The 16,953-nt window shown below is 36.3% G+C and overlaps 1 protein-coding gene across 1 annotated transcript in view; it reads left to right on the top strand.

Annotated features, from left to right (window-relative positions):
- Positions 1–1,564: 1,564 nt before the first annotated feature.
- LOC108727495 (dipeptidase 1) overlaps positions 1,565–16,953 on the top strand; it is a gene marked incomplete at its 3' end in the record, with an annotated part of 89,738 nt that continues 74,349 nt past the window's right edge. The window contains exon 1 of the mRNA XM_018455637.1: positions 1,565–1,799. Within this exon, the coding sequence (XP_018311139.1) occupies positions 1,675–1,799 (125 nt within the window). The remainder of the gene's footprint in view (positions 1,800–16,953) is intronic.

The following is a 16,953-nucleotide window of genomic DNA, read 5'->3' as shown; positions in this document are numbered from 1 at the left end:
TACGACATCTCCGTCTCGCCGGTCTAATTAATCTTCAGGACGGTAACGAGCGGACCGCCTGTGGGACCACCGTCCGTAGCACGACACCCCCGAGAAGGTAACGGCTCTGTGAAATTCTCAACTGTGGCACAAGCTGCGAATATAGCGCGTACTAGACAAGACGGTGAGAAGATTCGACATTTGAGATGTTGCCTTAATTAACAGAGCTAACTGGAATTCAATTCTTTTAAATACACCCGTTGCGGATAGTTCGATCAAAGTGCGTCGAACCCAAGGACTGGTGCCGACATAAATTAAAGACCATCGACATCGATAACCTCGCTTAAGTGGTTTCAACCAGCGGCACTTTGCACTGGCGAGGATCGCGGAAAGGGTGACGTGTCTTCGATTACTGACTGGCTTTAGATCTTTCGAGCGCCGGTGAAGAAGTCGATAAGGGCGCTACTCGGAGGCCTTCAATCCTTAAGAGTTGATAGAAAGACGACGCAAGAACGAGGGAAAACCACTGAAAGCCTGTCTACCTGATCAAACTATCGAAGCAAATCCCCGAGGCGACTCGATGCTTCGAAAGTCATCTTCGCCTCCGCAGAATTTGTAACGGGTGGAGTTGGAAAGCACACTAAGTACATCTTGCTATTAAGAATAGCTCTATCAAGGAGGAACTCATCAAGTAATTGATTTCTCGATCGACTAGGTAAATGCCGGCAAAGAATCAACGTGCAGACATTCGAGCAAGTGGCATTGGCACAAACGGCACGCTTCAACGAGGCACGTTTCAGAAGATTAATTCCGAAAGTGAACGAACAAATTTCAAGCTACGGCAGGAATTGGATAAATCGGTTTAAATGCATCGCAACACTGTGATCAAAAATCAGCGTCCGCATTAAAGACGGTTGGCTTTGCGGCGCGGAGATATTAAGTGCTAGGACGAGTAACACACACGAAGAGGGCATTCCACTTAAAGGACAAAAAACCAGAAGACGAGAGGAATAAGAAACGCTGAGCAGCTGCGTCGGACGGAGTGTATGGCAATGAGACCGGGAGGTTAATCTGAAAGATTGGATAGAACCAAAGGAGGAAGGGCCTAAAGTAGCTATCGCGACAGTGGAAAAAGTGGATCTTCGAGGCCACTAGATGTGAGAAATTAGGGTGGGCTCAAGGATGTGTGAAGACGAATGCGCCGAAGATAAGAAGAGTCGGTTGAAGAGAAAGGTGAACGTTGATTCCTGAACTCTGTTATCCTAGCAAAAGAAGAGACGGAGTGTTTCTACGTGGTGATAAAATCGTGTGCGTGATTCCGGCTGATCTTATCAGTAAAAAAACATTGCCGGATTCCTCCCAAATCCCAGGAGAACTCGCTATTGAGATCTCACAAAATAGTCTACGAGTTTGAGAAAGTCCTCGAAGAATTTTCGAAAAATTTAGATAAATCTTTATCACTGTCGTACAACAATGGTCTTTAAACTGTCGCCATTAAGAATATGGTCATGTTAGATAATCCTTTTGTGGAAGTTAACTAGATACGCAACTCGAGACGAGTTGGATCGACGATCCTATTACATCCTGGCCATCCTGCAACCCGGTTGAAGGAAGTGCTGCGGGTGAGCCGGTGGGTTAATGGTGATGGCATGAGGACATTAGTAAGGACGCGCTGCGGGTCCAGCGAGGAGGAGGATGAGGATGGTGGTGGGCGTGATGGTCCTTGGTCAGCTACTGACGAGGATCTTGCTCGCGGCCCACGCAGGAGATCGCCTCGCGGCAGCTCGCAGAATTCTAAAGGACGTGCCACTGATAGATGGGTAAGTTATAAGTCTAAGTTTCGTGTAAATTAAATACTTCTTAGCAAATAGCAAAATATTCAATATAATAAACAATTAAAAAGCATAAACACCAGTATAAGTTTTCGTTAAAATGTTTCGTGAATTTTTTATATCAATTATAAAAATATCTACAATATGACTACTTAGGTGAGATTAAATAAATCACAATATCCAATATTGACTATTAAAACAGCAACGAAACAATAAAAGCCAATATAAATTTTCATTAAAATGCTTCGTGAATTTTTAATTTAAAAAATATCTATATAATACGTATCTATATATATATTTAAGCGAGATTATCGATGTCAATAATTTTTCGTCACAATAAAATTGCACTATCTTCAGCAATATTTAATTTAATGATAAGAAAAGATTGAGTTTGCAGTCAGTTATGCCCTGTGTAAATCGAATACCTCTCAATAAATCACAATATCCAATATAGACTATTAAAATAGTAACGAAAAAATTAAAGCATAAATACCGGTATAAGTTATTAAAATGCTCCGTAGATTTTTAAAATTAATTTTACTAAAAAGTATACGACTTCTTAAATGAAATTATCGACGTCTGTGATCTACGCGATAAGATTGCTGTCTTCCATGGAATTTAATCTAAGGGCAAAGAAAGATTGAGTTGCAGTAAGCAAGTAAATTTTTTTTATGACTTGTATTATCGTTCTAATTTACAGTAATCACGAACTTGTGGATTCACGGTAGACTTGTGAATCGTGTGTATGTTACGCCCGCAGCCATTTCCTCTCTGCAATATTTTACAAAGCAGTTACAAGCGGAAAATATATGCGCCAAACTAGCTAGTATAATTTGCGTTGGCGAAGAGAATAGAGAAGAGAATCCGTGTGAAAATCTGCGGGCCGCAGCTCAGATGTCAGAAAACTGTTTCAATTAATATTATTAATATCAGCCTTAGAATAATGCATGTTCGTTAATGACATGTACGAATACAAAGATATCAAAGGGTTTTGTTGCACTCAGCAAAAATCCTTGACGCCAGGTTCAAAAATGAAATAACTGGATTTCGTTCCCAAATGAAACAAAAGTTCTCGTGAAAACTTTCGCGATGCAATTCGCGAAAGCCGGTAGCAGAATGCCGCCTCGCCCGTTCTCACATATCTCGCTCCCTTTGTCACGTTGACGAGCAGCGAAAAACGCTGCGTCGAAAATTCAACGAATAACTTGAATCCCATCGTATAATCGTTAGCCGTGGTATCGCGAGACACGTATTTACAGCCGGCGAGAACAATGTCGTAACGACGTGCACGGTCGACTTTGTATGGCCGGGCGTGACTCTAATTACACCGAGAATTAAACTTCAAAGGAACGTCCATCGCGTCCGATTTGCTACGACGCGTTGCATCCGTCCGTGCTTTAACTACCCACAATTCTATTAAGCAAGCATTCTATTAGCCGATCTTATTAGCCGAACGCCATGTCACATTCATTATTAGTCATACATTCAGCAAAAATGAAGTAGTTCTAGATATAAAAAAAACATACTTATTTACGAGAAAAATAATTGAAAAATGCATCAAAGTAATCGAGTTACTTTGATTTTGTAGATAATTAATTTATGTTTTAAATTAAGAAGCGCCATAACGGTCAGAACGTTAAGATGTTGAACTATTGTAAATTCATTTAAATGAATTAATTTCAGAAATGATAATTGCGTGCCGATATGGTTGTCGGACTTTCAACGCAATCAAATCTGAAAATATAATCCCCCCAAATTTCCCAACTTAAAAACTGTAATAAACTTATTGCGAAAAATAATGCCTCGGCCGGGAGTCGAACCCGGATCTCTTGCATTCCGTTGTCTCGGTAGTCTAAAGGCTTAGGACGCTCGCACGGAATGCAAGAGATCCGGGTTCGACTCCCGGCCGAGGCATTATTTTTCGCAATAAGTTTTATTACAGTTTTTAAGTTGGGGAATTTGGGGGGATTATTAATATTTTCAGATTTGATTGCGTTGAAAGTCCGACAACCATATCGGCACGCAATTATCATTTCTGAAATTAATTCATTTAAATGAATTTACAATAGTTCAACATCTTAACGTTCTGACCGTTATGGCGCTTCTTAATTTAAAGCATTGTAGTTAACATTAACGGTCTTTCAATCTTATTATTATTAATTTATGTATTTTTTCTATAAGTTTACTTTATTCTATAAGTTGAAAGTGTGATGATTGTCACTAAAATATTAATATATTACTCCTGTCTCGACGATTACATCATGCTTACATTTTATACAGGTATCTAATGTTTCTTATTATTATTATAATCTGCTTTTTGTATTTACATAAAAATTCGTAAACGTTATAGAACAAAAAAAGACGTTTAATCATTTTGAGACAGATTATAGAAGCGATATGTTAAAATATTATACTATCTGTAATTTCTTTGTAATGTTTCAATGATTAATTGTCAAATTTTGAATATTTAAAGCAAGTTACATGAAAAAAAGAAAGTCACGATGAGCAATTAAGGAGGTTCTCACGCTATTTCCTAGTCAATAGACAGTTTATTCACAATAATATGTAAAATAATTAAAATAATGGAATAAAAAGGTTACTAACAATATCTTATGCCATTATACATAATTACTATTAATTTTATATGTTACTAAATATTTTCAAAATAACAAAATAAAAGTTGTAAGATGTTCATTTGATGTACCATATACGCATCGTCCATTTGACATATATTCTACCTTTTTTCATTGAAGAATATAAATTTCTTGTAAACTGTACGGTCAGTTTAAATGAAACTTTACGAGAACAAACTTAAGTGTTTACTTTATGATTAATAACGATTTTTAAATTGCTGTCTTATATGCAAGTGTTTCAATTTAAAAGAGAATAACTACAGAATAAGGTTATATCTTCAACTTGTAATGTAAAATATTCTATAAATTTAGAATTAAATATCTTCAAAATGGGGTACGATAAAAGTTAATGAAATTTTTTTCTAGACATTATTGATATTAACTTTTGCATTACATGTATATTATAGACTTGTCTTATTTTTCATCAAACACGAGAACCTCCTTAAGATATGTCAAATACAAATAGACATAAACTTTATTTTAAAACATAATGGCATAATTTCAACTTTTCACTGAGTCTTCATCAGCTAGACTAAAATAAATAAACCACGAAATATAAATAAAATATGGTTACAAATGAAAAATTGAACAATTAAAAAATACGAAAATGAAAAAAACAAAAAATAAAAATTACAAGAGCCATGTTCAAGCAAATGCACACAAAAATAGAATAATCTAGTAAATGAATCAAATGTATCAAATGAATATTTGAAACTATAGAATGATCTCACTTAATATTCTATAAATCAATAAGCTAAAAAGAGAGAGATACAATAAAGAAAGTAAGAGCATACTCGAAATGCAATGGAAATTAAAAATAACCAGACAATGCCGCATAAACAGGATTTGCCAGTCTATAGGGGTCAATACCCAGAATCACTTCCTTATTCGAACAACAAAAAAAAACCAATTGAATCGTACTCAATCCGAGAAAGAGAGTTGCGTATTTTCGCTGAGATAATGAGAAAGTTTTGCGAGCGCGGAAAAGAAAAGACGTTAATGGAGAGGAGCGAATAAAAAAAGAAACTTGAGAGAATGGGGCGGAAGTTGCATCGACAGGAGGATAGAGTTTACTCGAAAGAGAGAGAGAGAGAGAGAGAGAGAGAGAGAGAGAGAGAGAGAGAGAGAGAAGGTGGACATGGATGTTGGTCCTCGGATTTCTCGGGTTACCCCGGAGGATAGATACGAATTTCCGGTGTTCCTGCTGGCTACAAACTCGCGTGTGTCCCTTCCATTTTCTCCGTGTTCGCACGCACGTATCTGTGTAAGTATTTGTATATACTCGTCCTAAGAGTATCTGTATCAATATATCTAATGTTAACATATTCTGCTATTCTATATAACAATAATTTGTAAGTAGTATCTGAAAACTAACCTAAATAAACTTTAAGTAAATAACCACTCTTTATTTCTGTAAAACCCAAACTTTGATTTTGCTCATTGACCGCCGATTCCATCAGCAAACTCTCGAAGAAACTCTCGAAAGTAGCTCTGATAAAAGACATCGTGGAAGAGGCGCACCAGCGATTTCCCGATGTCGATGGGCCGAAGGTAGCTCGTTACCGATAACCAGTGAAAGCCTCGTCGGATGTATTGTGCAGGGCCGAATAATAGTCCGTCCCTCTTGCATCAGCTCCGGAAAAAGAAGTGCCTCGTGTGGCCTGCGGGCCACGTGCCGTTTGGTAAAACTCGGGGAAATCGTTTTATGCCGAGCTTGCATCTCATGCAAATAAACGGTCACCGATGCGATAGGCAAATTTCGGTCGATTGTACTTAAATTGCGCGATTATCTTCAATCCGATTAAACGGGTTAACGTTTAAAAATTCCCTGCAAATGCGAACGCGGAATGCGGGATGCGGGATACGGGATGCAACAACTGTAGCGTGCCGCACGAGAACTGCAAGGCAAGTCGGTTTTGCCTCTCCATCCTCTCATTCTACATTACAAATTCGCGTCGGTTTCCGTGGAGAGTTTAAACTCTCAAGTGCTTGATGCATATTTTATGCACTCTCGACATGTGAATCATAATATTCGAATAATTCCTATAAGAGATCGTCGAAGAGGAAATGATTCTCTCTTTCGTTCGTCTTGAAATCTTATTAAGGATGCATGTGTCACGTTTCAAAGCATTACCATGAATATAAAAATTTCAGATTGTTCTATTATTACATCTGAATATCTGTGCAAATTTTGAACACAGTTCTCATACTGATTTTTAAAATTAATTAATTTTCTTGTTTTCCTTAATTCATATGTAAAATCGCATTTACTTGCAAATTTAATAAGATCGAAAAATTAAAAATTAAATCAAATTTTTATATCTATACTAATAAAATTCTAATAAACATTCATATAAAAGTTTATTTAGATACACTTATTTAAAAATTATGTGCCTAAAACTACAAGAAAATATAGTCATTTTGCTGCATAAAGCTACTAAAAGCAAAATTATTTGTTTTATTTTTTGTAGTTGATTTCAGGGTTTATTCATGATAAAACATTTTTGGCTGATATTAATTGATACTGACTTTTTAGCTGATTTTTTTGCTAATGCTTTTAGCTGATATTGTACAGCCAAAACATCCTTAATTTGAAATTTTTATTTGTCCGAAGCGATTAAGGTTTATTGATAATCCAAAAAGCGAAACATAATAACAGAGGATATAAAATACACAAAGAAAGAGCACGGTTAAAAATTACAAGAATGTCACTGCAGGTTTATTATCTCCAAGAACCAGAAACACGATTTTTAATCCCGCTGGCATCGTCAAATATATTCAGCCTATAATTGAAACAGCTTAATGTAGCGTCATCGTATAATTAAAACCGGCGACGAGTTTTCCACATTGAACTCTCACGCTGGAGATCTTGGAAATACCACCGCCATAAACCTGATAACCACGATAGACCAACGGGCGTAATTACCTCGTTACATCGCCACTGTTTATAGCTTTCGTCGACGCGCGGAAATATTTAATTACCCACCTTCGTAATTCCCTAGCCCGGACCGAATCGTGTCGGTGAGATTACGAGTTAAAAGATGGAAAATACGGTTGAACGAAGGCTCCCAACGTCGCCGTTATACGTCAAAAGATTATCGCTAACGCGAGAAAGAGTCTCGATGCTAGTAACATTCCAACTATTCAGCTCGACCGAAACATTCTCGAAGCTGCTTCGGGAGTGCCGCGACAATGTTCCGAGGGGGTACTAATTATTTGTAATTAGATTTTCTGTGTTCTCCCTTTGCTACAACAAGCAGTCGTATTCGCACGATGAACGATATCGCGTTTTCCCATGTACGCAGAAAATTTTGTGCCGAAATGTGATCTATTTAATGAAAATGTTGCCCACCTTTGCCGAGCAATGCGCTCGTAAAAGTGGAACGCGCGTTTGTACCATAATTAGACGCGTACGCTCGCAGTAGCAGAATTGGGGTAATGTCATCGAAATAACGAAAACGCGAGCTGTTTCCACTGGTTTATAACCGCCGAGAAAAATCCCGTGATATCAAGCGAAATGCTTCTGTAAATTTGATTCTAAGTTTTTTTACTTAGCAGAATGAAAGACACGGTAGATAACGGTGAATAAATTAAAAGAAGAAAAATCAAGACATTAAAAGAGTTCTTTTAAACAATATTTTCAGTAAAACATGGCATTTCCTCGGGCGTCAAATTATTATCTGAAATTTTTCCACGTGCACTGGAGCGTAAAATATTCTTCGCTAACAAGGCTTTGCGTTATTTTAAGGCGCGTTATTTTTATTGACACGCGAGTTTCTGATTGAACGCTTCCAAAAAAACGTCCTACCTCAAAAAATATCATATCTTTTTATTAGCATTGAAAATCGTCAAACTCACAAAGAAAAGAGATCTGTGGAATATTGTGCACATATTTCCTCACAGAAAAAACAGTTTTGCTAAAATATCTAACGTTATCAGAAATGTGTCTCTAGGGGGGATTACTTTAACGGACAATAATTAATTAAATGGTGTTGTTTATTTTCTTGTTCACCGAATTTTATTGCCGTACCGCGTAGGTCTAAAAATAACTTCATTTAGGCCCGGTTGCACCAACGTTATTTTGATTTTAAGCGAAACTTAAAACTCTATTTGTCTCGTTTTAAAGCCGAAAAAGAGACAGAGACAGAAAGAGTTTTAAGCTTCGCTTAAAATCAAAGTAACGTTGATGCAATCGGGCCTTAAATCATCAAAATAATTGTATAGACCGCTCATTTTGATTACTAGCAATTTAAAACTTTTGCAGCACTGTCATTAACACTTAAGAAGGCCCAGTTCCACAACTCATGGTTAACTCTTAACCGAGGTTCAACTTATTCCTCATTTCTTTCCAATTCTCTAGAATTGAAAAGAGATGAGGGATAAATTGAATTTTGGTTAAGAGTTAACCGTGAGTTGTGAAACTGGGCCTTAAGAGTTCTACATAATTATTTTAATAATCCAACAAAATTATTTTAGATTTGCTTGTAGCCAAATTTTTAGATACTTCAGCTAAATCATTCTTTCCATGCTTCCATTGAAAACGCAATATATAGAATCGTAATTTTCCTTCCGGAATCAACCTTCTACAGAGTAATGCTCGGAAACATCAAACGATTTGACAGTTCGGACAGTTCGAATCTTAAGTTCGAACGTTAAATAGTTCGAACTGAATGTATGTTCGAACTATTTTAACCCACTTCAGAGCTGAAAGTTCGAAATTATTACATTTCGAACTCAGACATCAAGTCGTCCTCAGGATCATCCTGAATATGTCCAGGATGGCTCAGGATATTTGTAGGACGATATCAATAAATATAGGAATTTTATTTAACTGCTCTTTTGTTTTCAAGGTATACTATATTTGTTTATTGTTCGAATCGTCCGAACTTCAGACATAACGAATTGACAGTTCATACTGATCACTGTTTAAGCTCGAACTGTTCGAACTGTCCGAAATATTCAAATTAGATGCTCATTTTTTTAAACTTTGAACTATTCGAATAGATCGAATATTCAACATGTTCAAATCTTTTATCTGAGCCCTACTATAGTATAGGGCTGTATACAAAGTGATTACGATCTCAATCCGTCGTTAAACTTTTGAAATGTAGCTAAGCTGCAATATCTGATTATATGTAATTGTATCAAAACAATCTGCTATCAGATTCTTTAGAAAATCCGAAATTCATCACTACAAACCATTTTATATATAGTTTTCGTCGTCCCTTGATCTGACTATTTTATACGGCTTTTGTATACGAAAATAAAAATCAGAAGAGCCGCGGGACATTTCCAATTTACTTCGAATCTCTTCCACCATCCGATTGCAGGCGATTTCATCGAATGCAATCGAGCCATCGAGCCTGTTCCACTTTCGTGAATGTGGGCTGGAGTGGGAAATAAGGGTGTTTTCTTTTTTGATCTTCTGTACCTGCATCCAGATAAGAAAGGAATCGAAAACAAGAGCCACGAAACGAGAGATTAAGGGTTAACGATGTATCCCTCGAAACTCGAAAGAGATGAAAAATTTGAGAAGATATATATATATATATCTTTCCTCTTATGTTGTCCTATTTATATTGCTTCGGCTTAACATTAGAGTTCAAAATTACAAATTTAAAGTTAATACAATGCTTTTAATAAAAAGAATAACTCCAATCATAAAATTATTGTAAAAATAAATTAGTATTTTTTTATATCATAAAAATGCTAAATTTTCTAAGTAAGTTGGTATTATTAGTACCTATTAGGTACTCGTTATAAATTCTTTTTATGTTTTTTTGCGATAAAATGTTAACCTTTGAAGGATAGAGGGGTTTAATTGAAGTCTTACATCTTACTAAGTAAGATTTGTTATAATTCATTATTTCTTGCCTCAAAATACTGTTATTTCAAATGACTGTTATTTCAGCGCCAATAAAGTAGCTTTCCTGTTCTCTAAAGATTAATACGAAAATTTGAACAAATTTAGAATTTATTTTGGAAAAAGTCTAATAAGTTGAAACTAATGAGCAGTAGTTCCCTAAAAGATATAAAGTTCGATACCAGGTTCGTTAATCTAAAAATGTTCTCACGAACATTCTCAAACGACCTCACTAATTTTTTGTCCTCTTTGGTTATAATTGATTTTATTAACGAGCCGCGAAGTCGTCGGACTTACGGAACTCGAATAGAGTCCTTTCGTTGGGAAGTCGTTCGTTAACAGTGCACGAACGAGCAAGTGAGCGAACGCGGATGGAAAGGAGGCTCGATTCAGCCCCTGTCCGATAACGATCGAAGTTCCCTTTTCTCTCGTATCCTCGTTTTAAATCCACCATTGTACCAAGTAATTGAAGGGAAGAAGAATGGAGACGAATTATTGGCACCGTCCACTGAATTCATTTGTAAGGAACGGGGGAATTGTGTAGAGTTGGTCACCGTGAGATCATATTATAACGCAGCGGGACGGTCTCGCGTTCGCTATGGGATTTGTGCTCGATTGATAGTCGGCCAGCCCCGGCCAGCGTGGTCGTAAAAGTCATTCTCGTAGAAGCAGCGTATTCAATTCTTCGCTACGTCGATAACAAAAGCGATACAATGGCGGGACTGTCACCGCGAACTCAATCAAATAATTGACAAAAAAAAATTAGCGATAGGGGAGATTATATCATCGATGGACCGCCCTTCCTTATGCAGTGTCGAATAGAAAAGAAAATACGCATTAATCAAAATCAGTCGACATGATAATTAATTAAGTTTCTTCCGAGAGATGTTTCCAAGCCGCAAATTTCGCACGGGACAGAAGACAGATGGTGGCGCTCATACCGAGGGCACCTCGAAATTCGGACAAAAACACGCTAGGTACTAATCCGGGATCTCATTCAGACGGGATACCGAGTAGTAGACGGATTAACGGAGTAATTTGCAGCGCATAGGAAATGCCGAGAGAGTAAACGATAAACTGTCCGAGAGACGGATAGAGAGAGAGAGAGAGAGAGAGAGAGAGAGAGAGATATGAGGTGAAAATAGTTATGGAGTGTAGCAGACAAGAAGCAAATTAATCCAACATATGTTAATATTGTACAAACTGAAAAAGTTAAAGAAGTTCATTTTTACGAATCCAATTCTATTCAATAGTTAAGACCATCGACAAATGGAAAATTAAATCAAAATAGATATACAGTACACAAAGTAGATATATTTAAAATGTAATATGAAGGATCTTCGACGATTATTTTTTGTATACTAAAAAAGACCAATACCAAGGGTTAAAACAACCATAATTCAATTTTTAATATATGCGACTTCATTACACATGAATAACTTGTATCGGTTCTATTTAGCATTATATATCTATTTTCTTCTGTTATTTTATTTAAAATTATTGTCATGGTTTCATGAATTTTTTATTGTGGATAGTACTTTTAATATACGACAATTGTACACACAGAAAAATACTGTAAGTAATAATTATAACATGTTTCAAATATTTCAAAAATTCATATATTCGTAAATCTATCATAAATTCATCACAAACAAATTTATTCAAAATATATTCTGAATTACACATAGTAAATTGAATTCTTCAATCAAGATTGTCAAATTAAAACAAACTCGATTTGCTTATTATATAAAAAGTCGCTTGTTCTATCAATTTTATAATATTCTTCAAACAAAATTAATTCTTGCTTTAAGTACATAATAATAAGTTTTTCTAAAATTTGTAATAAATATATTTTAAAATTATTATCAAGAAAATATTCTTCGTTAAAAATTACTCAACAGACAATAAATTGAGTAATCACTTTTCTTAACAATAGAATGATATTTATTAAGACTTAAGAATGATATTTTTCTGTGTGTAACCATACTAGTATAGATAGCAAAACTCTTAAAGTTTTGTTTCGAATCTCTCGTCATTCAATTACGTGTTTACGTAAAGTTTTGTGTCTACGATACTATAGAAATGCTTCGAGATTTCAGACAGAGAAAAAATTGACCAATAGTCAATTGGGAAAAATGGGCTGGAATATCAAGATAGACTAAAAAGCGTGAAATGAAACAAATGAATGGTCAGATTATTCAAATGTAATTTGTTATTTCTTTCTTCATCCGAGATCTCGGAACAATTTTTAGCATCGTGGATATAAGGCTTAACTGAATGGCGAGAAGTCTGAAAACTTTAAAAGTTTTGTCTATCCAACAAAAATCTCGACCATTTTGAATAACTTCGTATGTACGAAGGAGAAAAGTGTAACGAATATTCGCGTATCTAGAGACAATCGTTAAAAAAGAACGAATATATACACTCTAAAAATATGAATGTGGATTTACTCATGCGGTGTTTATATATAATTCTCACCGAGATTCGTTGATATAAACCAACATGCTGTAGTAGATTTAACACCAACACGGTGAGAATTATATCACCCTTGATATTAAACCCACATTCACACGGAAAAAACAATTTTACCACAATGTCTAAAAATTTAGATAAATACAGATCTGAAAATAATTTTGTTGGTCCATCAAAATAATTATGTGGGAATCTCAAGCGTGATGATGCTGCAAAAAATTTTGACATTCTAGCAACCAGTTTGAACTAACATAATTATTTTGATGGTCCAACAAAAATTATTTTCAGATTTGTATCTCTAGGTAAATTTTAAATATTTCAGTAAAATATCGTTCTTTCTGTGCTTTTTTAAAAGTGCGAACAAATTCGTAAATTCGCGAGACAAAGGATGTTGCGGTAAATATTCTGCAAAGAAGACAAATTTTTGCAAATCTTAGTATTAATATAAACAACAACGTGGTGTAAATTTCTCACCAATACGTGAGAATTATATTTAATATCCTCAGTGTTGAATTCATACCATATTTTTTAGAGTGCAGGCGAATAAATTCGTAAATTCATGAGATAGAAGAATAGGTACTCCGGCAAATAGGTGCTTCGGTGGAGAAGACAAATCTTCACAGCTACAACGATCGTCAACGGCAAATGCGGTGAGACTAATTTTCAGTACCACGCGCTCGTCCGGGTCCACGATATATGTGTACGCGCCGGGAACCGACAGACACCAACTTCCGGTGGAGTTAATGTAGCAGCAACGCGTAACTCGATTTCACGGAGTTGCTCGAACGCGTTCGGTGCGGCGATCCTGGGGACACGATCCTGTTCCCTAAAACCGGATCTGGATCTTGGATCCCGAAACGTGACTGAAAACTCCTCGGGTGAAGTCCAAGAATCGGGGCAAACCCGCGCGCATGTCGAAAATCAGGCGACGCAAACTTTTGCGGAACAACTGTCGCGAAATTTCATTGATTCCGCTCCCGTTCGCGATTCGAATGTTAAATTGGGAAAATTTGCTTACCCCACTTCGTTAGGATAGCCAAAGTTCGCATCCTGCGCAAACGTCATCGACAGAGCTTAATTTTCGTAATATCCCGAGCTTGTATCATTTATTTGAAATTTGTGAGAAATAGAAATGGAATATCAAGCTGGAACAAAATGCATGAAATAAAACGAATAAATTTCTTGACAAAAACCCATAAAAAAGAGGATGACAATTTACTGATTATATACTCTCTAAATTCTTCGGAGTGGAATCTCGCTCTAAAGAATAAAATCTGACTCTTAAAGATAGAAAATTCTGCCAAAAAGAAGAGTGGCAGAATTTTCAATCTTTAAGAATGAGATTTCACTCTTTAGAATAAAATTCCATCTCCAAAGAATTTAGAAAGTTCCGGGAATACTTTTGAAAATTTGTTTTTGGTTTCGATTATTAATCTAATTCTGTATGAAAACTTGTATGTGTGTATAATAAGGTTATCCAAAACGTCAGGCATATGCTTTTTCAGGTATAAATTTTTTTAATCTTCTACGCCACGATGTAGCCTGTTCTTGCAAGTTTCATGAATATATATGAATATATGAGGTCGTAACGTTCGTATACACTGGTAGGGTTAATAAAAAAGTTAATAACATAATAGAGATGTAGCACGCAAATAGCACAGGGTCGCGAAATAAATTGTCACCGTTAAGGGAAGTATTAAGCCTTAAAACGTCGCAAGCTAGTTCCTCGGGAGTAACTTTAAAGAGGTACTAACGAAGTTCGCCGCTGAGCCTGCGGTTAGCATGGTGGATCAGAGCTTATGAAACGGCCGAGAACATCCAAAAAGCGACAAGATAATCGTTGAACAAATTGAAATATTAAGAAAGAGATATTTCATATAATTTTCTTTTTTATTCCCGTTTCTCAATCTTTATCAAACCTTTCGGCATCGAATAAAGCCGTTGTGGAGAGAAAAATGTTGTTAACGTTGCTTAACATATTTGGCACGTCGCCTCGCTGACATTTATTGATAGCACAACCGTGAAATATATTCCGTAAAACCAACACAACGCCAGTAATGCTTAAGTCGCGGGAAAAAATCGGTCAACGAAGAATAATCCCGGTGTATGCTCGGCTGCAATTGATGCTTCTAAAAAGAGATGTGCAAGCAGGACGATTTGTCGGCATACATAAACATATCTGGAGCGCGAAAAACTGGAAGCCGCGTGCATTCGTGGATGCGAAAGCGGCTACGGGCTTAAAAACAGACGAACGTTGATCTTTACCGGATTGTTTTTAATGGATACTTTAAACGTGAAGAGCGGTCGTTCAAATCGCGAGTAACCTCCTTGGAAATGACCGTGGCCGCTAAATTCGTTATTCGTTTTGCAGATGCGATAGATCCAAACCACGTCGCACGGTGCGCACGGCCGAAAAACTTATTTGCATGCCAGGTAACGTTATAGCTACGGCAGGCAAACGGAATATACTCGCCATTCATATGCATATATCAGGACGAGCCACCTTATCGTGCTTTGCCAATTAACCACCGGCTCCCACCGCCCACACTGCCTCTTAACCAGCGATCCCTCGCTGGTAACCCTTCCCCCAAGCTTTGGCAAACGGCGAAAATTCGTCGGTAGTTTCGTGAAATCGACACCGGAGCTATCTCGGCTCTTAAACACGCATTACATTAGCTGAATATGTATGAGGAGATCAACGAAGAAACGAAGTTTAAAAGCACAGGATGCTTTTGCAATTGTGCCGCTTAAAACCACTACTATTCGGCAGCTCAGGTTTAGTAGCATTTATATGGAAAGAACAATTTTACTAAAAAAAATCCTAAAATTTTACGAATTTGAAAATAATTATGTTGGAAACCAAAAAATGATGAGCGATACTGCAAAAAGTTTTAATCTTCTGGAAATCAATTTAAGTTTCCAATAAAATTAGCTTGATGGCCCAACAAAATTATTTTCTGATCCGTATCTAGCCGAATTTTAGATTTTACAACAAAAAATTTTAATCTTCCAGGACAATCAATTTGAGCTTTCAACAAAATTATTCTTTCAGACCGGTATCCAGCAAAATTTTAGATCTTTCAGCAAATTCTTTCTTCTCGTGTAGAAAATACCAGGCACCCATCTTCGATACGGCAATGTATTGACGCAATAATTATAAACTGCCATTAATCATCGTTGCAAATTTAATAATCATTATCTTATATGATTGAATTTGATTGAATACTGAATAGACCAGTTTATATAATAGATTACGCTGCATCGCAATCTTCCGTTTCCCGAGCTTCCATTTTCGCTTCCGTGTTTTTCTTTCACTTTTAACTTTTACTTGCTTTCAATCAATCATTTTACGCGGTATACATTTAGCCACTAAATGTCGAACTGTCAATACGAAGCTCGCGATTCGTGTATCTCGCGTACGAGAAATACGCCATCGATAACCAATCGTCATCGAGGAAAAACGATAACGATAATCGCGAGATAAAATTGACATCGTTTCATCGAAATTGGATATGTAACTAAATTAAAACGAAATTGTAGGAACGTCGAGTACAATATCTATTTATATGCAGTTTGCCGCGTAAAATCTTTTAGAGAAATTCCCTATTATTTCTTATTTTAATCGACGAGTGAAATTGTTTTGCAACTTACGCGTTTTCGCAAATGCAGAAATTTTGATATTATATATAAGCCGAAATTAACGTCGGATATATCTCGCCTCTTAAGCACATCCTCCATTCGTTGAATATGTATGAGGAGTTAATGGAAACGTACTTTAATAGTACGAAAATACCGTCATAATTATTACTATATCACGTTTTCGCTGAACAGCCTAATATTCGCGCCGCCGTAAATCGCGTGTTAACCCTCTGATATTTTTAGAATTCAATTAAACCTGAATGTTCATAATTCACAATCGTACAGTAATAATTGTCAAATTTGCAACGATAATTTGTATCATAACACGCAACCATAAAGTCAACGTTTGTCGCTTGTGCGGTAAATAACTATCTGCTTTTCTTCTCTTTAATATATTGCGATTAATATCTTCACAATCTTACTGGTCTTCAACTCCGGACATTAATTATGTACAACCATATTGCTTTTGACTTGGGGGAAGGAGGGAGAGAGAGGGGAAGAGGGGGTGAGGAGGGGAGGAGAGAGGGAGGGGCGA

The sequence above is a fragment of the Mycetomoellerius zeteki genome, unplaced genomic scaffold, assembly GCF_001594055.1.
Source record: "Mycetomoellerius zeteki isolate Tzet28-1 unplaced genomic scaffold, Tzet1.0 scaffold5, whole genome shotgun sequence".
Taxonomy (NCBI): Eukaryota; Metazoa; Arthropoda; class Insecta; order Hymenoptera; family Formicidae; genus Mycetomoellerius; species Mycetomoellerius zeteki.
Note: the sequence above shows the minus strand (reverse complement) of the source record. Positions and strands in the feature narration are given on the sequence as shown.